This window comes from Ixodes scapularis, unplaced genomic scaffold, assembly GCF_016920785.2.
Source record: "Ixodes scapularis isolate PalLabHiFi unplaced genomic scaffold, ASM1692078v2 PGA_scaffold0__279_contigs__length_252992795, whole genome shotgun sequence".
Lineage (NCBI taxonomy): Eukaryota > Metazoa > Arthropoda > Arachnida > Ixodida > Ixodidae > Ixodes > Ixodes scapularis.
Window position 1 is genome coordinate 164,590,090 of NW_024609835.1, and position 24,129 is coordinate 164,614,218.

The 24,129-nt window shown below is 45.8% G+C and overlaps 1 protein-coding gene across 1 annotated transcript in view; it reads right to left on the reverse strand.

The window, feature by feature from the left end:
• LOC8051450 overlaps positions 1-24,129 on the reverse strand; it is a 131,238-nt gene that overhangs the window by 93,304 nt on the left and 13,805 nt on the right. Inside the window, 3 exon segments of the mRNA XM_042293400.1 lie at positions 15,948-16,114; positions 20,984-21,086; positions 22,870-22,992. Of these exon segments, the coding sequence (XP_042149334.1) occupies positions 15,948-16,114; positions 20,984-21,086; positions 22,870-22,992 (393 nt within the window).

The following is a 24,129-nucleotide window of genomic DNA, read 5'->3' on the forward strand; positions in this document are numbered from 1 at the left end:
GGGGCAGAGACTCTGCCAGGCTTCTCGCCTTTATCTCTGCCCCCTGGGCGGAAAAAAACCCGCCAATCACATAAAGAAAAAAAAAAAGTGGGAAGAGGTAGGAGGAGCCTCCACTTTTCTCTTAAAGGCCTGTTAACACTGACGACCATTTGGAACCGGGTGCCTTGGAACCTCTTAATATCTTTTACAACGAGAGTAAGCAGAGGCCTTAAACGAGAGGACACACTGGCGCCATCTATTGGGTAGCAGTGGAAACTTGGCGGTCCGGCATATTTTCTATGTCTCTCGCGCATTATCGTTTCTTTCTTGGCTCGAAAAACTTTTGTCAACGTTATCAACGAGCCTTTCTTGGAGGTATTGCGCACATTTGACCTCTGAAATCCCGCAAAACCTTCGCTCTTTTGAAATGCAGTTCTAGGGTCACCGCATAGATGGCGCCAGATGGCGCGAGAGTGCCAGTGTGTTCTCGCGTCCTAAGAAATTTTAAGAGGTTTCAACAAGTCCCGTCTCTCTCGGTCGTACTCGGTTGCAAGAGTGTGAGCGGGCCTTAACCTACCACGAACACGAGAATTATTGCTAAACTTTCAAGTACTGACAGTTTGATCGAAATGCAATCGAAGAGTATGTTATTTAAGGCTATACTCAAACTGGTCTGAAAACTCGTTATCCGGCCAGGTAGCGAGGCCTGATCTATTAGATTTTCAGTATTCTTAAAATGAAATTAGGCTTTGGAGCAATGCTGGTGCAAATCCCTCACATTTGGCTAAAAATGGAGCAGGATGGACCAGAGCGAGCACTTCGACGCAGTTCGGCGTAAATGGCGCAGCAATCGCATCACCGTGTATTACTGAAATTATGGTGCCCGGAGCGCGTCTCCGACGGGTGTGTTTACATTCCTATTCCGCCCATACACCAAAAGTGGTCCCAAAGTGGCAACAAATGACGTCCCAGAAGCCGGAGAGTCATGCGGTTGCATGTCGCGACCCTGGCGGTCGGTCGCACAAATGCTGGCGAAAACCACGGGCGACCGCGAGTGTCGCTGTCATAATGGCGTTCCAGGCGTCCCAACTTCTGGCTGCTTTAGCTTCCGTGGACTGCCGCATTGGACAGCGACCTGCAGCAGAACACGCGTCTGCCACATCCACCACAGTTATTGAGACGCCACCAGGGTCGCGACCGGCGACAGCATGACACTTCTATGACGTCATCAGGCGGAAATCGAGGGACCACTTTTTTGGGCGCGGTAAACACACCAGTCGGAGACGCGTTTCAGGCACCATACTGAAATTTAACCGAACGCCTAAAGCCTGTTTCACATGCAGCGACTGTCGCGAAAAAAATCGGTGCGATAGCCGACGCAGCGAGTGCGATCGCAATGTTTGGTTTCACATGCTGCAACAACCGCGCGATTTCTGTCGGCGCGGCCGGCCCTTCGGACACGGACGCGACGCGTTTCACTTTGCCTAAAATACAACAGAAACGTATTTAGTAAACACAAATGTTTTACAAACACAATATGTAACTAGAAATTTCTGATACTCAAGCATTAAACCAAAAGCTTTTAGGTGTCTAAATTTATTTTCGAATACGCAACTATCGCGGATGAAAGCTGGTTAATGAACGGCTGGTTGTCGACGAAGTGATCGCACCGACTCTGCGACAAAGTACCAACTTGGTGGAAACCAGTCGCAGAGCCGCTGCGACAGTGCGACTGCGATTTTAATCACACATTTACTGGAAATCGCACCGATTTCGGACGAGAATCTCAGCATGTGAAACTGCTTTAACAACCCTAAAGAGGCTTGGATTTTGTGAACCAGTCTATTACGGTTTCATAAAAAGCAATTCTGCTCGCGCTGAGAGGCACCAAGGAATGGCCCTACGTACCCATTGCTTTAAAAAAAAAAAAAAAAAAAAAAAAAAGTTAACGATATTTTTTGCGCAACCTTGTTTGTGTTTGGTAATGCAGAACCTTTGGAATTACCTGTCACTTCAGGAATACTACAGGGCATGCACTATCCTGCTTCGTCCTTTTTCTTTTAATTTCATAAACGTGCTAATTATTCGCTAACATTTGTGTTTCGTTTTCTAAAATATCTCGAGTCACTGATAAGGAGAGAACGGCAGGGAGGAGGTTCTATGGTCCCGCCTCCAGCTCGAGCTTCCTGCCTCCGACACTTGAACGCGCGCGTGCGCAGCCAAAGCACAGCGGAAGGCATGGAACGCGTGCAACAGACAAGATGTTAGAAAAAGAAAAAAAAGCAAAAAAAAAAACACGCCCTGCCATTCTTGCTCTGTCAATGACTACAGTGTCACTGACCACGAGTGTTTACATGACAGCCTTCAAGTGGTATTTTCATGGTGTCACAAGGGGCAAGCGGAATTGAACGTTAAAAAATATATACAAATAAAAATAATGTTGTAAAAGGAGTCCGTTTATTTTTTTTTTCTCTACACTATCGACTTTGCAGCTTTAGAACTAGTCAATACCCGCGTTTAACCTTTTATACTCAAGAAATTGCCGCAAAAGCACTTGGTAAGTGTGGACTTTACGCGGAACCATGCATCACTGTACTTCTGCTGCAAAGCTTAAGATTCATCGTTAATTCATCCCATTCTTTAGTACGTTTACATTTTGCGGTATTCAACGTCACAATCGTACATTGACCAATTAATGCGTTAAGAAAAAATATATATTTCATTCATCTATAATTTATACCTAAAAAAAATTATCTGTAACATCATTATGTGTCACTTCGGCACTGCCTGAATTGTCACGCTGTAGAAAAATGAAGCAATTAAAATGTCCACAACTCAAATGGTCAAAGTTGTACTGAAGTTTGACACTTACTAATGTTTAAACGAGAGCCATGACACAAGGCAGAAGCATGATAGTTTGCTTTCTGAGTTCCAATGCAAGAAAATATGTTTTTATCTTTTTTTTTTTTTGTATGTTTGCCTTCCTTCTGTTTTCTCCCTTTGCTTGTGAGGTAAAGAAGCCTCTGCTTGTTTGAAATGTATGTTTTCTTGCCTGCCTTTATGTATATGTAAATTTTGTTTGTCTTGTGAATTTCCATTTTTTGTAAACCTGTTTGCCACAAGCACGGTATGCCTTGGCCCTTAAAAGTTGGCCAGCAGTATACTTCCAGTAAATTTTAGAAAAAAGCCCACAGAACTGATACCAGAACTTTAGCTGCAGCGGGCAACATGGCTCCACGCTGTGCAATGATAATAAAATGAGTTTTAAAAGCCGACATATACCTCGCTCTTCCCACTTTTGCCAGCCTCCCCCTTTCTTATATCCCCTGCTCTTTTTCCCTTGTCCCAACTTGGCTCTCCTCGCAGTTTAGGAGAGGGGGGGATAAGAAGATTACCTTCCCTGCAGAAAACCAAGGCAGTGGTACGAATCCGGCAGTTCAACCCTACTCAGTATAAGATGCTCTCGCATTTTGATTTAATTAATTTTCCAATCTGGAACTAAATGTGCTTCTGCTTATCCTAGATATACATCATTTATATATATGATGTTAACCGAGGATTCTGACACATCAATCACTACCTGGTTTTAGCTTACCAAAAATGACCTCTCTTAGAAGAGACAGCATACAAAATGGAAGTGTTGTGTTAAATTACTGTTTAGTAAAATTCTGACAAATGCCTACCACTCCAGCAGTACTGCAACGGGTGGTAGCAATCATTTTGGCGCACAATCCGACATGATTCTTTTGTGCAGTGCAGTAGCACACACAAAAAAAAAAAAAAAAAAACTCCTTCAGGGTGTACTTGCTGGAGATGAGAAAAAACTTGGTTTGTATGAGGTAGTGTTCATTAGTTATTTACCTAAAAACCAACATTTATCTAGATATACTATATTCAAAGCAGACCAGGTGTAGTACTTTGAACTATATTGCAATGAATTAATAAAGAATAAAAAAAAACACCTCATTATATTACCAACAAAGAGGCGGTGCAATGATATTCAATTGGAATTTTTTTCACTTTACACGAGCTTACTGGCACAAGTGGGACTCAAGGATACTCGCACGCAATGCCACTGGCCAAGAAACCCCTTTGTTGCGCTGTAATTTCGAGGACAAAACCGAGATTTTTCATTCATTCTCTCCTTTGCAAAACCTGATGACGTAGCTGGGCGGTAGCAGTACCGCCCAGTGACGATATTTGAATGCGGCTCATAGATTGGACCCGAGCATGGCGTGGACACTCGATTTGGGCTCGTGATAATCGATAGCTCGAGACGCATTCGGGTAGTGCCCTGTGTTCAATCGCTGCAATGACGACAACAGCCGAACCATAACAAAGTCTGGAACTCAGCGCGTGTCCTGTGCCTTGCCAACCCCAGCGCATGGCTATGATCAACATTGGCGGCATATAATCGGCTCCAGATCAAGTGGCCGCTAGTTCTGGCTGCGAGTTGAGGGGGTGAACTGTGCTCGTTTTTCTTTATTTTGTTTCTGCGACTTGGACTGCATGTGGTGAAAAACGAACAGGTATTTCACAGGTCATTAACGTCAGGGATCCGTTCTAAGCGGTATTTGAGCAAAATACAAAATTCGTTGCATCGCCCCTTTAAAGGCCTCCCCCCCTCAAAAAAAAAAAAAGATTGCAATAATCAAAAATTTTAAACAGAATTGACATGCAGATGGACCTTAATAAAACTTACCGTAAAATATTGGGGCAGCGCCCGCCCATAACATCTTGTCCGCTGAAATCGGGCGCTTAACGTATAATTTGCCCAATTCCCAAGTTTGGAAAATGTTAATAGCAGGCGCTGAACGAAGTGGGTGCTTCTACAATATTTTACGGAATCATAAGTCCAAAGAAGAAAGTAGGAGCCTCATGGTAGGCCGTGGTTTCGTTTTCACCCATCTGCATAAGAAATGTGCCGTCTTGATATTTCATTGTGTAGCTCATTTCAAAGAAAGATTGTTTTGTGGTCAATTCAATTGTTTTTGTCACTGTTCAAGTGTTGGAGGTCACCTTGATCAGAATTTTTGGGAAACACAAAAGAGGGTCGTGGTGAGAGGGGAGTTTCTCCTTCCCCTCTTCCCTTGTGGTGACCGGAGGGCCGGCAGGATTAGGGAGCCTTCATGTGCGCTTTGCTAGGGTGATGCCACCCTTTGTAATACCACTCGCCAACAAATTAGCAGCCATTTTGGTTCTCAGCGAAAATCCATGGGGCTAATAACCCTCCCGGAAACAAGCACCTTATCTCACAAGTTGGGAGCAGCGTTACGGAACCCACGGAGGGAGGATTAGCATTTTACCCCTTGGATGGGAGGACCGATGGACACAAAGGCCACTTTCCGGCGCACGGGGAAACAATGAGAGGAACAAAATGGCGGTGGAAGAGGGTGTGGGAAAGGGAAACAGGCAGTTGGCATCACTCTATGTGAAGCGCACATGAAGGCACCCTAGGGGGGGATGACATCAGGTTCAATGCACGTATAGTTTTAGGCGAGGCAGGCATCGTCACCACCTGTCAAGGTTCCTAGACGGGTATTACGAACGAGGCTTTAGTGACATCCACCAGGTGCCCTTCGCTAATCGTTTAATCCGCTTTAAAATTCCTTTTCTCGTCTTATTCAACAAGAGATTGGTGTGTCCGATGTGATACTGCTCCCTTGATCACTTACAGACCAGGAAATAAGCGCCGAAACTTTGTTGTAGTATCCATTTAACGATAGAAACGTTCGCTCGGCAATTTGTTGTAGAGTAGAACCATTTCGTAATGGTCTGCATTTATATTTATCGTCGTTCACGCAAATTATTTTGCTAAAGTAACTGCCTGGTGGATATTCTTTTTCTGAAAAAATTAACCATGAAGCACTTGGTGCGCACCATCTCAGTATATATATTAATTTTTTATTGCACCTTTCTTTTTTGTGCAATCAGAAAATTGCAAGTTTAAGCCATTTTTGAGCTCAGATTTCTCAGCAGTTCGGCATCGGCCACCATTTTCGTTGCTTCGACAAGAAAGAGCAGGCCTCCATCTTTCCCTTCGGCATGTCCTGTGCGATTTGGGCCTCTTACTTCCATTCGTGCTTAACCAATGATGCTAGCAACCACAAGTTCTGCCCCGACGGGTTAGGAGTCATGGTGCAAGCAAAAGAGAGCCCAGACTTCCCAAGAGCCAGTGCTAGACCACACACCATTCCTCACCAAGGCTCAAGAAAAAGCGGTGCTGCTGATCTACAAACACCTGACAGATGCCAAGCTCCTTGCTCACTGCCTGCAGGGAAACACTTAGAACGTCGCCGAGTCCCTAAACAGCAAGATCGGGATGCTGCACCCAACAAGCCGGTTTGCATCGCGGACTACAGTGGACACAGTCACCGCTATCGCAGTGTTCTGGTTCAAACCGGGGTCACTCCAACTTTGAACAGGTGCTGGAAGAGTTGAGAGTTTTTCCTTCGAAGAAGCTGGTCAGACTGAGTGACATGTGTGACCAGAGGAGGATTAGGAAGATGACCGACAAGCTGACCGCCAAGGCTAGGTCCCACCGTCGCGACAAGGACTCCAGCTGCAAGAGTCACGAGGGAGCAGCCTATGCAGTGTGGGAATTCTAGTTTGATGCTCCAGACTCTGACATTTGGAAATACATTACCACCAAGTTTTGTGTGGTTTGAGTAAGAATTTAGCTATGTTGCATCAAACTAAGCTTTCCTTTGTGTTCTCAAATTGTGCAAAGTTTGTGCACATAAGTTTCACCTGTTTGCAGTTACTGTATCACACCAAAATATTTCGCGTGTGTACGTGGTGATGTATGGGGTGTGCAAATTTTGCCAGTTATACAATTCGTACCACTGAATTTTTATGAGGCATATTCTTTTTTCAGCTGGATTTGCACACTGCACTGTTCACACTTAAAAAAACACTAACATCCTCCAAAAAGTTTTTTTTTTTTTTTTGCCATGCTATCTAGTATGGTGTAAGAAGACTACCCAATTAATATATTGCTACAGTGTCACATATATTTTTAATAAGGTCAAAAAACGAAAAATCTCAAAACTGGAGTGGGGAGAAAGAAGAAATATAGAGGAGGAGAAAAGAACCAAAAATGACGTGGCTGTGCAACTTTTTTTGTTAATCAATGCATTTGCAGCTTTTTAGAAGCCACAAAAAATAGATATCACATTTTTTGTCCATTTATAGTATTGAGTGTGTGCCTTCGATGGCCCGCGACTCTGATTATCTTTTTTTTTTGTCATTTATAAAGTATCAAAATCAAAAAGAAAATCATGCTTATAGGGCAACTCCGGTCCATCCTTTCGATTTTGGGATTATGAATGTTTTTAGTGAAGTCACCATCCCTCAGTTGCAAGGTGTAATTTTTTGCTCGTTATTGTGCATAGTTTTAAAGATATTGACGCCTCAAAGCTTTGTTTGGGGTGCAGCCAACAAAACCGAAACTAGCCGCTTGAGGCCCCGGCAACACTGGAAATCAGCCGCTACGTGAACGTGACGTCAGGGCCGTTCTCATTCAACAATACGCAGGTCGAGCGGCACCTACCTCTGTTGCCCTAGCCGTCTAAAGATAGGAGGTAAGCTGATTTTGTTTTAATTCTGTATATGTGGTAGTTATCCAGCATATGTAGCAAGAGTTGGTGCGTATACCCAAAAGCTAGCGACTGGAAAACCCGTAAACTCGTACAGTGCCGTACTAGGCGGCCACCGCCGTGCGTGCGCTATGCCGTACTCGTTGCTTGTATACCCGAAAGCTAGCAACGAGAAAACGAGTGAACTCGTTCGGTGCCGTACTCGGCGGCTGTCGCCCTGTGTGCGGTCTTCCGTATTCGTCGCTAGGCCTAATTTGTCATCGGTGCTCCGTGGATGGAGCGGCGTTGCTCTACGCCGCGCTGCCTGTGACGTACAGTACTGGGGGCCCTTTTGATTTCGCACTACGGGTCAGTCCAAGACGCAAAGCTTTGAGGCTCTGGCGCGGGCCGCGGCGCCCGAACACATGTGTGCCGGGCTGTACATGTCTGTTTTTTTGTTCTTTTTTTTCTCGGGCGCGTAAAAGTCGAAGTCTAAAGTCCATTTGTCAAACAGCATTCACCAGCACTTTCTCCAATTTCCGGTCCGTTGTAAATTTGTGAAAAAGCACCTCTGTGTTGCGCAGCGGCTTGTTTGAGCAGCCTACAGCGCCACAAGTTCCACTCGGCATCTTTCGAGGAACAGCTGGGCAGTCTGGAGCACACGGAGTTGCTCGCTAAAACAAGTCTTGGAGTCCTCACAACCAAATAAACAAAAGGCTGTACCGAAGCTACACGGGCTACAGATAAAAGCAACGGCTAAACACGCCAATCACAAGCCGAAGTAGCGGTAGTGGTAGCGGCTCAAAGAAGCGCATTCCGCGCAACACCCGGACCGGAGGAGAAAAAGAGAACGATACTGCCGTCACGGCCCAATGTTGCTTTAGCGATCGGCAATCCGCTGGCCGTCCGCTAAGGAGCAGCGGCTCGCGGCGGGTCGCATTTTTATTATCGGCATTAGTTGAGAATGCGGCGTCCCACGGACGTAATATTTTGGCTCTGGTCGTATTTTGTGTCACTACAGCGATAGCAGTAATTTATTTCATTTTAAGTTTTGGCCAGAGTTGCCCTTTAAAAAAAAAGAAAAAAAAAAGGTCTTGTTTTTGCGATTAGGAGTGTTTTCAAAGACCGGAGAACCTCGCCTTCGTTCCCGTGACATGTCGCTCACTTTCGCGTAGCACCCCTTGATTCTGAAGGTTACCGTTTTTCGAAGGCAATTTTGGGTGCGCGCAGTGTTACTAAAGGTGTAGAATTGACAGCGTTACCCAAACACTTGAAAAGAAAAGGAGAGTCTTAGCAGGATTCTCTTTTATTAGTCTCTACATCGCGTTTGCCCTACAAAATCAACTTCCTTTTATTTTTCGCCCATGGCTTCCAAGTACTGCGCGCAACTAGTGAGATAGGGTATAGTTATAGCTGATTCACACGATGCATATTTCTAACGCACAGGTAGTTTTGTGAAATCAAGGTTTCACTCAAATGGATAGCTCACACGTACAGTTCGACGCGCAATACCTTAGCCTACTGCACTTACTCGCAAGAGATGCCTCAACACGGCTGAGTCTGGCGGTTTTCCAGACCCGACACGTAAATTTTGTTCCCTTTTCTGCTGCTATTTCACGCACATTTTGCGCCATATCGAAATTAAATGGCACAATGAAAATGACGCACATTTTCGTCTCCATGGAAAATATTACGCCAGCTCGTTGTCTTCACTGGTACCTTAAGCATTTCACAGCCATGCAGAACGTTCAACAAGAAAAAACATACGATGGCATCCCTCGTGCATTCATTACTTCTATAACACCGAGCCGCCTTGTATTCTTTCGCTTTACTCGCATGGTAATAATTTGTTTCTGTGCATTACAGCTGTTACAATGCCAAGTTCATCTGCACGCTCAAATTTGAACTTAAGCTCAGATCGGGGATGGACAAGTTTAAATCAGGAAAATATAATTAACACTGTAGCAAAGTAAATCTATCATATCGATCGGAAATATTATTTGAAACATTCCATCTGTACACACACCGTGCACAGCGAATGCAATAGCGAGTCAGCGTGCAAAACACCGCCAAACAACGCTACTAGAACACTTCAGCGATTCTTGCATAGCACCGAGTACAGAAAAGAGAAAACAGTTATTAACTCACATAAATGAAGCAAATTTATCTAAAGCCCACACACTCTGTGGGTTCAGTCCACCTAAGGTTATCGATAGACTCGACCAAGTCGTTTGTCGAAACAGATAAAATACGTTGGCAAAAATGATTAGACTGATTAAAGGGACACTGAACCAAAGAATTTAGTGTCCATAATAAGTGGCGCACATTCTTTCCACGAGCCAGCAGCCGCCGGTGTGCGCGAGCACATGCAACAAAAATGATGTCAAAGACCTCCATTCGCGCTTAAGGGGACAGTGAAATGCATGAGCTTCGGGCCAAAGGAGAATAAAGACAGGCTTTTCATCTCTACAAGTGAAAGCTACGTGCTTGTTAGACCAATTAATCGCTTACCTTTTACACCAGACACAGGGTGTCTACCAAATTGTTTTTTTTAAATTCCCTGGCTTTTCCAGGTTTTCCCTGACTATTTTAATTGAATTCCCTGACCCACAACTACCGACACCAAAACACAATATATGATAGATAGACACTGTTCACAACGTAAAATATTTTCTTTAAGTTATATAAAGCAAACTTTAGAAGATGTTTAGAATACAGCATTGACCCGAGTTTACTGTTTCAGGGAGTTTGGTCCCAGCACCTGATCAGTACATCAATTTGTTCTCCGAGTTACTTTGTTTAGTGACTCATCAAAAACAACCACCAGATATGGCACGTTAGAGAGGCTTGCTAGTAACTTGTTTTGAAAGTAGGGGGCGATACCACGAAATATTGTATATCCCACTTTGTCTTTTCCAAGCTGCATTTTTCTGGCGGTCTCACACATGGGGAACATCAACGGAAACAGCGAGGCAGACGCTGCCGCTGAACGGAAAGACCCATGAGTTGTTATAGTGTTCAAGCACCACATGATCCCCGGCTTTTGTGACTTCCTTCTTCAATAAAAAGCCACCACCCACGTTTTCACAGAGGGGCTAAGAGCTTCCGTGGCGGTGGTTAGACGCATTGCCGGAGCCCTACAAGCCCTATTGTTACCACCGGACAAAAAACACCCGTTGCTGTCGCGGAAGGCAAGTCCGCATTTATCGCAGTTTTGAAAAATATGACTGGGCTATGGGAAACGCTTTGCAGATATTTCATAGCAGTTTGATGCTTCTTACCCTTAACATGAGTAGCAATCGCCCTATTCCCCATGTTGCTCAGGGAGAACTTCTTGCAGCACATAGCGCAGTGAGCACTATTTGGATCATTTGGAATGGGCCGAATCCAACTTGCATTCGTGCATATGTCCGGGTTTGTCCAGTTGAGATTGAAGGAGCACTTTCTCGACAGCGACATAGTCACTTTCACATATCTCCACTTTCGGAAAATAACATAATAGAAAGCGCAACCCACAGCCACAAACGCACGTGGCAGAGCTCGTAGAGCACAGGCGTCCAGGTTGCGTTTACGGGGAAGCGCGAAAGCACCATATCTGACAAACGAATGGATCGCTAGGCGCGCGCCTCTCAGAGGGTTGATGAATGAACGACGGCTGTTCTTTTTCGAGTGGTGACTCGCGCCACCTAGTATCGGCTAGAGCAACTGTCTCTACTCGTACTAGAGCAACACCACCTGACTAGAGTCACGAACTAAACAAAATTGCCGCTGCTACTCTGCTCCACTAGAAACTGTGAGCAACTCTTTAGCCGCCATACTTTAGCGTCACTACCCTAAAGAGTAGCTTATTTAGTGGCTTTAGAGTGCACTAAAACAACGACGAGTCGCCAGCTTCGCACATGCTCTCGTGTGAAGCGTAGCGCATGAAAAATTGGGCGGGTCACATCGTGCCTAGGGCCTAGGGGGTCGCGACGCCGCACTTGACTGCGCTCGTGGCTATGCCTGCCCGTGCCTGCCGCTTCTAGCGTAAGCGGGCGAGCATGGGATAAATTCCCTGACTCGGCAATCTTTTTGGAAATTTCCCTCACAATTCACCGACTTTTCCAGGTGTCTTAAAATTCCCTGACATTTCCCGGTCGGTAGACACCCTGAGACACCACTGTGTAGATGGAAAACTTGTCTTTATTCTCCTTTGACCCGAAGCCCATACTGTCACCTTAACTGCGAATGGAGGTCTTTGACATCATTTTTGTTGCAAGTGCTCGCGCACACCGGTGGCTGGTGGAAAGAACATGTGCCACTTATTATGGACACTGAATTCCTTGGTTCACTATCCCTTGAACTGAATTAATGCACATATTTTACCAACCGATGGTCGCGCACCTTCAAAACGATTTCTAATTGTCACTGCGCACCTTGGACACACTTTGGGGAGCAACACCTATTTACGTCACCGCCCAAAATCTTTGTTCAACGTGTAGTGCTGACCAAAATAAAATGCTAACCTGCCTCTCAATCGCTCGCCGCAAAGTATGATTTCGAAAAGGCGGTATTGTACGTCACTTGAGATAAAACACAACCTACAGAAACTAGCATTGTAAAAAGGGGACCGACATTTTTATTTTACTTTTCAGAAATATCACGCTCCTGCTATACAACTCCAAAGCAGCAAAACCAATGACCAAACCTCTAATATTTAAAACCGCCCACACAAAGATCGGACGCCATCAGTCAGTAAATAGCAAAGCCTTCGAGTAGCATCCGGATGCACATGCGACTGTCTTGAGTTGCGACTTCTTACTGCTCGATTTTGGTATCTGCTATGTGACTCTAGATAATATGGCTCCACCCTAACACAGGCGGCGATCCAGGTACGCTGCCTCTGAGTAGGGTGCCTTGATGTACGTATGTTTCAGGGTGAAGACATACTTTGCAGTAGCTTGTGCCGACGGCACAAATCTAATTCTTACGTGTGTAAGTAAACGGTGGGAACCAAGGTTGCGCCAAAGCACTAGTAAGAGCTAGGTGCTCACACCGAGGAATGCAACTGTGCGTGCCGGCACGTGCATTCTACGAAAACTTAAAAAATTATGGGGACCAAAATGGCCAAGGTGACATTGAGATGTCATCACTCTAACAGCGCACGCGTGTGTGTGCATGAAAACACTACCTCCAAACAGATACTAGCGCCACCTACTGCATCACACAACGCAAAGGCCGGGCTCGGCCACCACGCGTAGTATCACCGACGTCAGGTGCAATGCCAACTCAGCCGATTGACCAATCATACTAAGCGTGTGCGAGAGAGGGAGAAATTTCCTTCGCCTGACAACAGCGTCACACGACTTGTTTGGAACATCTATTTCACGCAGCGAATAACACGGGCCTTTTCACACTTTGATACCGACGCCATCTAGAAGTCGCGCGTTCAACCACGTAACGAGCCGTGCGCCATCTGGTGTCTGAAACGGACAACAAATAGAGATACCGCACCCTCTTAAGGTGCCGGTTTCGCTGTGTTAAAGCGACAGTCTCGCTGTGTTAAAGCCCGACGACCAAACCTGATACTTTGCAAGGCTTTCTTCCTTTCACGTCTTCGAGCCAGGGAAGCGAAGGATGGATAGACGGGACTAAAGAAGTTGGGCACAAGTCCATGCGCGCCGTTCGGCTCGTGAGGAGATTTATTGTGCGAGCAAGTGAACTGGGATAAGCCAGCAAAAAGGGTGCCTCCCCAATGGACACGTCCCAATCTGTGCGTTGGAGGATTAGCAAAGGAACTTTCCAGAACTAAAGTCCAGGACCAGGAAACGAGAACCAAGTCCGTTTTTCATACTGCGCAGTATGTTTTCGCTGGGTGCTTCATTTATCAGTGCAATTTTTAATCAATGTGGATTGATGCCTTTCTTTAAGTAACTGCTGCCCGTCGGAAGCGTGGATAGGAATGCATTGGTATGAAAATTTGAGGGCCACAAGAAAGGAAGAGTGAAGAAGCTTCTTTGCACAATCTTCAGGGCGAATGATAAGCTGCAGATAAGGTACAACGTGTAGAGTGACAATATAACTATTTAACAAGGGAATCGCCATCTTGAAATATCATCCTTTCCAGTATGGGCAAAAGCACTGTTTTGCCGTCGCCTCAAAAATATAATACATTTAGGATATAAGCGTAACCGTTGCCCATTCTCGTTTTGTCACCCCTTTATTTTTTTTACTAGTTGCAGGTTGAAGCGTTTTATTACTTTTTCATCGCCCATCCCAAATATGCTTACCAAGTGGCTGGGCATCCGTTCGCTCACAGGCCACTGCATCTAGGAAGCGGGATCTAACTCTCCTTCTAGGGAGGCAGTGGCTCATTTCGCTTGAACACGCAATCACGTGTTTTCATACTCAACTTTCGAACCGGTGTCTGTGTGGGGCTGCACATGAGCAGATGATATTTTACAAAATTGTGGATATCTCTTTGATAAAACGAACTGAAGCACCAAAACACGAAGAATGGCTTCCAATCGCATTTAGCAAAGTCACCCCCCTTTCCTCTTCCCCCCCCCCCCCCCCCAAAAAAAAAGAAGAAAAACTGCAAGGGGAACATATAAATAAATACCAGTGCAGGGCAAGCTGACCAAAAACCTGCAACCTGCAATGATGCCAACGGCATTGTAAGTCAGACTCAACGCCACTTGTCAAGCATGTTAAGGTAACTCTTTTGTATCGTAATCATTTTTTTTTTTCTAGTTGAAGTCTGTGGCTTACAGGGGCAGATCCAGGGGGGGGGGGGGGGGGGGGGTGACGGGGGCAACCGCCCCCCTTTCCCAAACAAAGTCGACCCTCCCCCCCCCCTACTCCCTTCTCGGAGGGCAATTTGACCATGGCTGGATCCCCCCGAAATAAGACCGACGGCCTCCCAGGTGGTTGAAGGCTTGGTACTCAAGGACGAGGGTTCAAAATAGGGTAAGTCGCACCCTAGCAGGCACACTTGTACTCTGAACTTGGAGAAGCACTCCGTTGCTTCAACCGAGACTGAAGTCCACGGCGGCGGTTTCAAAGCACGACTTGGAGCCAATAAGTCGGTGCAGCGGCGCACATCTAGGGGCCGTCGGTGCAGTGTGGTTCTGCGGCGGCCAAAAAAGGCGCAACCGGAGTCCTGTTATGCTACTTTCAATTTTTCCCGCACCCCCCCACCCAAAAAAAAAAAAAAAATTCTGCCCCCCTCCTCCCTTTTCTTTCCATCCCGGTGTTCTGGATCCACGCCTGGTGGCTTAGTTGTTGTGGGCTTGGCGGAGCAGGGATAGGGCACTGGGGTAGAGGATGAGGGGGGAGGAAGCAGGCAATGGTGGAAAGGGTAGGAGAGGAGGAAGCGGGGAAGGGGGGGGGGGGAGGAAGTGGAAAGCACGAAATGATTGTCGGCCTTTAAAGTGACCTAAACGTCGGAAGTTTCGAGTGGTCTGAATAAAGCATCAGAAGTCCCTGGTCTCCACATTCAAGCGTCGGAAGATGCCATCACTTGGCCCAAACGTTGGGAAGAGACACCTAGTCACCACCGAACCGTACCACCCGCCGTGCACCATTCCCTCCCCCGCACCACAAGAACTTCAAGCGCCCGCCAACAAGTCTAAGTGAGTGGCCGTCGGGACTTGTAGGGACATTTGGGGGTACTGCGACGAGCGATGCTTGTAGATATTGTTGTTTAGTGCTAGAACACTAGATACTGTGAATAATAAATATTGCATATAAAGAGTTTCTTTCATTGGTCTTGGGCATTTCACTACGACGACGACAACCCGACTTTGTGTGACAGAGCCAACCAGCTAGGGGCATCACAGTACTATGCACATACAACTGTCATAGTTGTCATGGCCTGGATAAACATGCTTCTCTATGAAAGAGGCTCGTTTTTGAAGTTGTTTTCTATGTGTGCAACATCTTGTAGAACCTGGCACTTGCGATATGCGTGTGGCTTAGACACAGCTTCATCACTGATCACGATTTTGTGCATTAAGGACAGAAAAAACAGTTTTATGATGGCACTAAAATGGAGAAATCTCTGCTGCAGTGTTCAAGCTGGTGTACGTCTTGTACTCAGAGCAGACACAGCAGGCAGAAAGCGCACACGCCTGGGTGCCATGGCAATGATACTATTTTTTTCTTTCCTTCTTTCTCCTACAGTTTCACACCGTCTAGCCCGCAGAGATGCTGTCAGCAGCGGTAACTCAGACACAGGTCAATAAGACTCAGTCTGGTCGATTTTGCCGCAATGATTGCCACGCCATGTGTCCTCACCTAAAGAGTATCTTACACCATGCACTAGACGCGCCCCGCTGTGGCGGCCGGACATCACGATCCCTTTGAGTCGGGACGGCCTACAGAGGATCACGCATGAAGACGCCTGCCCACCTGTGGCGACTGCCCCTGCAGGATCCTGTCCAGCTCAGCAAAAAGGGCCTCCTGCTCCTCCTCTGGCAGGCTGAGGCCCGTGTCCTCGTCCATGGGTAGGCAGCAGCCGCTGTCCGTGCGCTCTCTCGACGCCCCACGCTTGTCCGCATCCCCGAGGATGTGCTCTCCTGCGGCGGGAAAGGCAAGGGAGCGAGGAAAACGTCAGCTTCTACTGCGCAGACGTGCACGAGCGGGGTATACCATGTCACCTTCAAAAATTGCTATTCACTCTTTTACGCTCCCGAATTAGAAGACACCTGAAGCTAACGACCTACGTTTTTGTGCGAAACCGAAAGCGGCCGCAAAGAGGCTTCTGAGATTGTCTATTTATGGTCCCAGCGCAATGTACAGCATCTAAGCATTCTACAAAACTTACAATAAGATTGATGCATCCAACTTTCCTATATAAAAACAAGATAAAAGACTGCGACATTTACCCATATTTTTTTTTGCGATTCGGAGCGGAAATCAGGGAGCACTGTCAGGCGTGCGACGGCCAACGGCAAGCGGTCGCCGCCCACGTGGCGAGGGGGCCGAGTAACGGGAGATGGTCTTTCGAATGCACGTGATTCGCGCGCTAGAAGCAATCACTCGTAATCAACTGCTGGACGTCCGACGGTGCCTCCAAATTTCGGCATCAAATCGCAAAAGGAAAAAAAGCGGGCATGTCACAATCTTTGATCACGTTTCTAATGGGAAAATTGAATGCAAATCAAACTAATCTTGGGTCTCTTAGAATGCTCATATAATGCACATCATTCTTTCAGCGTGCGCTTAAAAGAATATTAAGAATGTGAGGAGCGACCATTTCTCATCATTAGTTACAAATCCTGCAAGAACCTCGGCCTAGACTTGGAAATATATACACAGACCGGAAGTGGAGTGAGGCTACCCAACGGAGGGCGCCAGCCACTGTGCTACCTCATCGTAGGCAAGCTTGTGGCGCAGCTAGTCAAACTGGGACACAAATATGAGAACCAGCCTTTAGAATGTGTCGTTCAGACATTGTACAATCCATATTCTTTTACAGAGACGCGACAGAAGACTCCAGAATCACTCCGGTTATTTCAGTCACCATTACTTTGCACTCAAATTTTCTTCAAATTGACATAATTTCAATATCCCAGTGGTCATGAAAATTACCGTTGTACGAATACAATTATTTTTACTAATACAGTGATGGAAGTGCCATTTGGCCTTTTGGAGCAGGCCTTGTAGCAGGCAAAATGTTGCTTTGGAGCAGGTAGTGGCTCTTTTGGAGCAGGGTCCGGCATATGTTGGCATATTACTTGAAAATGAAATAATGCTGCATTGCTATATAAAGCCCATCTCTATTATTGGAACACAGCGCCTGTCGCCTTTTTAAGGCAGGATATATAAAATTCAACAAAGTAAACACAAAAAAAAAAAAAAATTTAAATAAAGTTTATTTGCTTGTCAGATAAAAAAAATACAATTAAATATGTCACACTGAGTTCTGATGGTACAGGATATTTAGTTTTACCAGCCTGCACTCCTTTTAAGGTATCTGCAGCAGCACCTAACGACCCTCACTGTTGTGGAATGTTTTAGTTCAGATTAGAGTTGTCTTTCGGGCAGCAGCTTCAAATATTGCGGTATCTGATATTCGGTTCAAAAATTCCGATTCATTTTCGATGTGGTGGCGAAGTCACAATCGGATCACGGCGAGTTAACCTGTTGAGTGCGCTCCTTGGCATGCACCAACGCGCTGCAGAGAAGCAACACCCGCAGAGAAGAAACCGCAGTCGCGCGAGTCGCACAGTGCTTTGTGCTCCGAAAAGGACGGTGAGGCTTTACCAGCACTGCATCCAGAGTTTGGTGCAACTCAACTATACTTCGTTTCAGCTTCGGTGCGAGCGCAGCCGAAGCTACAAGCGCACGCATGGAGCCCGTAACAGTGCCCACACTGCACGAGCCCACGCGCGAGTCAGGAATGCACAGAGCATTGGGCTCGCGCTAGCTTTGACTTCGCTGAAAACTAGCGCACGGGAACAGGGCGGGCCAAATTGAAAACATCCACAAGCTCGGCTTCTTTTTTTTTTAAATAGGCTGTTCAGTAGGATGGTTCTTCGCTTAGCCTCTGCGGCTTTCGTCTCAAATGTTGCTAACGTTCCTTTCAATGATGATGATGATGCGCCCTCGCAGTTTCGGTTTGCATAACAGTTGCGGCGCGGAAAATACCGCGGTACCGCCACGTGCTCTGATAAGACTTCAAGTTTTATTTTTTATTGCTACATCTCATCTCGGCGCAGGCATGGTGCAATTCTTCGGTAAAATGACAATGTGGCGCTACATGTAGCAGGATTGCGTCCTTGGCGCAATTTGGCGCAATTGGCGCAGCACTTCCATCACTGCTAATAGAGATCAACCTCGGATGTTTTATTAACCCTGCGTTGAAAGCAGTTATAAAATCATAGCTTCATATTACATGTTCCTTAGCCTATCTTAGAAAAGAAAAAAATGGTAATAAATTATTAAAAACCAAGCCTTGAGAAACTAAAAAGGCTCCACGTGCCTTAAATCATACAAATGAGTTGGTTAAACCAGACATCAAGTTTCACATTTTGAGCGCTGTTTATATGTATCTGTCTCATGAGCACATCAAAGGTGAAAAATTTGCAACTAAGTGAACACAGAGAGTTCTAGAATAATGTACGCTATTTTAGAGCATATTAGAGCTAGCGTTGACGCACGCTATGCAAGGGAGTTTTAGAATAGCATTTCCCCGCCACGACGCAAAACCTAGGAATCTCACGTTTGCAAAGCCTCCGAGATACAGTAACCAGTTTTACTGCACACACAAAATTCGGTAACTTGAGATAGAAACAAGTTCTTGGTCCAGAATGATATTACAGATTTGTTAAAACATCAGATTGTGATGCAAACGGTCGACCAGTCGTATCTGCCCGCATTGCCTCAACACGAGGCCTTGCCGAGAAGCGCCTCGCAAGCAGCGAGTTTCCAGCGATCGTTGCCCACTTTGCTCCATCTTCCAGACTATTTGTGACGTGCACATCCCACGGGAATTTTATGTTGTCCTGCATTCAAAATCACAGTCACGAGGATACCATTAACATTGCACTCGCAACAGCCACCAAGGTGGCGCCGGCCCTCGGAGTCGGCCTTTTCTAACTGTGCTCGTCTCGGCCTTAGCCAACTTCTCGCGCATCTCGGATCCTCCTTGGAGCAATGGAAATACTTTTTCCGTACACACATAATTTCCAAAAACAGCAGAAACACGCAAAGCGCCAGATGCGGTTAGCGAACGACGCACACGCAGAGGCATCGCTATTTTTTTGCGTACGAAAAGGTTTTGCGTATGCCATTCTAAAACTCCCTACTGTGCCAGAAGACTGAGAAGAGGAAAGCCAAAGGAGGGAAAAGAGATGCCCCATAGAATGTGTTTCAAATAAAATATTTGATACCATAAAAAAAAAAAACAGTGCAGACAAGATAAAGCCAAATTACTGCCCTAAATGAAAGCACAAAACACAAATGTTGTTTTGTGCTGCAAGTCATTCCTTTCTCTCAACCCTCGACCTATGTAGCAAGCACGCTTTCCATTGCTATATAACAACACAGCGTGCAGTACGACACAATGGGTCTTCCCTCCCAAGAAAAGGAGACTCGTTCACGTAATTCCGAACCTACAGCCACTGCCAAGACGAGAGCAGCAGGGCGTCTCTATTGAATGTCCGGCTACAGCCCACGCTCATTGCCTTTCGCCACGCTTGTGCTGCACGTACGATGCAAGATATATATACATAGGTGTGGACACCATGCATGTCGCAGCTGCCAGATAAAGTACCCCTCCTAGTCTTGGCTGCAAGCAGCACCACCAGATGGCTCCTCGATATGTGACTAATGGCGGCCTGTTGCGGGCCTGGTTTCCCATGTTTCTCTATGGGAGAGGTGCTCATTTTTAACATTGGTTCTTGGGTGTGCCACATAATGAAGTAGTTGGCACTCGCGCTAAGTGTGCTACTTAGACACTGAGCCTACCGTAATGTCCCAAGGCCCCGCCCCCAAAAGATAACCCCCCCCCTATTTTTGCCTTGATCTGCTTTTTGTTTTTTTTAAACACCGAAAGATAGCTTTCTTCTGGTAATCGTAGTGTTTGGATCAATAATGGCCTCGGTGCAAATGCGACTAGTTAGCTATGGCGGGGTATAAGCAAACATTGTTGACTGGGAAGTACAGTTATCTTTGCCTTGCTGTCCCTCGCCACGACAACAAGCTTGGCAGGGACACAATCTAAAAACCACATTTTTTCAACTTTTCTCGATTGCACTCCCAAAGTTAGTCTACTCGTTTTCACCCAATTTTCTAGATTTTAGGTGGATTACCTCTCAAGATATTACGGTAAATTCATGCCTCAACATCGGCGATAGCAGTTTCACAAATGCGCTGAAGTGGAGAGATCTCTGGCGCGGTGTTTGAGCCAGAGTCCATGGAAGTCGCAGCAGATGCACCGAGCGGAGAAAATGCGTGCCCAGTTGCCATGGGCACGAGGCACTTTATTTTATGTCTTTTTTTCCTCAGGTGCACCGTCCGGACGGCGGAGGAGACGCTGTTGGCCAAGGATGCTCGGGCGCACCCCAATAAGGCATTATTTTGTCAATCGCATCGCAGCATTTGCCGTGCAGTGTTTTCACCTGTATACATTTTACGCCGTGGTCATGCGTGCATGCTTGAGGCCCCCGAGACACCGAAGCGTTATTTAAGCTTCGAGGCTTGCGCCGGAGGCAGGTCAACCGAAACTCCTCCCTGCCATTCTCGTCCTGCCAGTGAATATAGATGCAACATGTTTGCATAAATTTGGGGCCCACTCCTCTGCCCAATGCTTTGGTGCTGTGGAGCACTCCACAAGAAAATTAATAACGGCTCCCCACAGGCACCTAAAGTCAAGCAGTGCCCAGTATCCGATTTGACGTGCGGAGAATAGAGGCTCGCCCCCACGGCAGACGACCACTGACCTGTCTCAGAGTCAATGCTGTACTGGAAGCCTTCCCAAGGGTTTGAGTCGTCCGGCAGCTCAGAGAGCGAGTCGTTTTCCATTTTGGTAGGCACTTCGGTGCTCTGTCGAAGGGAGAAACCGAACGGAGGTTTTGTGGGAAAAGCAAGGATAATTCTGTCTGAGCACTATTGCACATAGCCCATTTATCTCTGCACTGAAAGTCGTTTTAAACAAACTAACACAAATTATTGTTCCTAGGTCTCCGTTTGTTTGTAGCTGTAGGATATATAAATTTCTAAAAAAAAGGTTTACATAAAAATTATGTTTTCATGCAACTTGAAACTTTCTGCACTGATAGTGGATTTCAAATTTACCATAGCTCAAGTGAAGTTCTCACAACCATTTAAAAATACACTTTGTTAATTTCTACTTTTAGTGTGGTTATCATGGCCAAAACAAAAACTAACTGCTATGATCTCTCCTCCTAAACCTTCCTTTATAAGACTGCAAAAGAGGCCAGACCACAAGCACGAGGTAAAAAGAATGCTATTTTCATCACCTTTTATATGTTTGCGAGGCTCCGGCTGTTCTCGAGACACAGTTACCAGATCTTGAAATTAAACATTAGGTCTCAAAATGTTCAAAACCTTATATTTCAGACCCTGGTTTGAAGTCTTACTTTAATTCTTATTACCCTATCACTTGTATGCTAAGTATCACTTCAACTATTTGTCTGCTGTTTATCAAAGGTCTTAGGGAGCAGCAAAAACTACCGTTCATTATGCAAGTTTCCTGCAATCAAAGCAAAGCATGTTAATGAGTGACAACCAATGAGGCACAATGATACATGTTCTAACAACTTCATGACCACCCTGAAACATGACCACCCAAAACAACAAGTATTAGCTACTACTAAAAATCATTCAAAGGACTTAGAACATTACTTATGTGCCACAGTGAAATGAGAAACTCAAGTGTCCCAAAAGACAACAACGGTATATATGGCAATACTCACTAATTGTCGTCAAAAGTAAGGCAATAAAATAAGCAATAAGCAATGATGCCTAAAAATATAATTTCCAAGTTATAATGTTACACATAAGCAAGGAAACATGGTGAGAACAGTGAAAGAAAAGGTGTGTGTGTGCACATTTAATTTCATGAAGTGGTTCATAGTTATGAGTAGGATCATTAGACCTAGCGACATTTCTGTACAAAGGTGCTGGCTACCTTAGAATAGGACTAAAAGGAGCTTCTAGGGGGTAAATAAAACTAAACCCATACCCCCCGTGATAAACCACCAGATCACGGGGACAACCTTGACTTGTTTTCACACAGGAAGAGTTGCCCCCCACTAACTCAAGCCAACAGCCTCTAGTTTGTTTGCCTGGATTTCTGGTTCTTGCCGCAATGCAGCGTGACTCTTGCGGCTCCTGGCAGACACCCAGTGGCTGCGCGACAAACTTGACAGGGGCCAAGACAAACTGTCGTCTGAAGAAACCTTGTTTTGCTGCTGTCGTAAGTCAACGGCATCGTGACAGTAGTTGTAAAAAAAAAAATTGGAATTCCAATAAAACGAGGGGAGGACAAAACACGGTTACATAGCCTTAAGAATGAAGAGAAGGGATGCAAATGGGGAGGTATTATATTGAAACTTTGACCCATTTTCATAAAAGATTTGGCGCCCTTCTTTGTTTCGGGAACCTCATTCTCCACCCATGAGCTCACATCATAGCTCAGGGACACGAGAGTCGGTGAAGCAACCATTTAACGGGAAAAATACCTCACTCGCTCCCTTTTCTCTACAGGCAGGCCACGTGACACGATACCACCGAAGAGAATGAGCACAACGTCGAGAACAGCCAGCAGCTTGCAAATGAAGGTGGGCGCGGTGGTCGAGCTCACCTCGAGTTGCTCCTTGATGGTTGCATCGCCGCTGTCGTTGCCCTCAAACCGGAAGTCGAAGACATCTCTCGGCACTCCCAGATCCTCATCTTGTTTCCAGAGGATCTCAATGAGATCCATGTCCTGCAAAGGAACAAAACGTCTCCTCAGACCTCCTCATTGACAACATCCAGAAAATTTATCTAGCCCACTCCAACTTATCTTCAAGAAAACAAAAAAAATGCACAGCCTTTGCAAATACTGGAATGCCTTTTGCTTCATAAAAAAGGCTACACTGCCCCAATTTAATAACTTATAAAGTATTACTGATTGAAAATTAAAAAAAAGCAGGGCTTCTGTACTCTGATATCTAGGTGTGCAGAGTGAATTGCATCACAGTCTAAAATTTCTATTTCAGTGAATTAAAAAAAATACTGAGACAAGTTTCAATTGTTTGCTTTCTTCATTCATGAACAAGAGGCAACCGCACAATATTATGCAGCTTCTTTCAAACCGGCCTCATCAAACAACAGAAAAGACAATGAAGAAAACAATACTAGACCTCCAGCAGTGTTGCTGCATTTATCAATTTCTTGTATCTTCATCATTCTTGCATGCTCAATATGCATGTTCATATTACTATTGGCCGACTAGCCCAAGTACACCAGAAAGGCATATCAAATGCTGGTGTAAGTAAATGTACAGATGCAAGTACTCCCAGGGGGGGGGGGGGGGGGGGGGTCAGCATATCATATGCTTGAGAACTCCCCCCCTCCCTTTTCCCCTGCCCTAAGTCTTTAAACATGCATAATTCAAGAGGGGGGGATCAGGACATCCGGACCCCCCTCTAAGTATGTCACTGTATGTGGTACACATGCAAACCACCAGAGTATGCATTTTTGTCACTTGTCGACCATATTGTACATCCATACTCTGTCACTGGTTGTGTACAGTGCAGGCAAAGGCAATGCCAGGCGAAGAGAAAGAGCAAGCACTAGGAAGGATGGACGGGAGAGGAGGGCAATGGAGGGTGAGGGGAGAAAGTGAGACCACTAGGAACAATAGATAGGAGAGGAGGTTTCTCTCCTTCTCCCCAGCCTTCCTAGTGCTTGCCCTTTCTCCCATCGCCTGGCTAGCAATCGCGTGTACTGCACGCAACTAGTGACAAAGAGTATAGGTATTTTTTCGTTTTCTAGATAACGCCCCCTCCTCCCCCCCTTTCATGCCCAAAACGGCTTTTGAGGATAATAAAAATAAGCTCCATTTCAGGAGTTCTGTGCA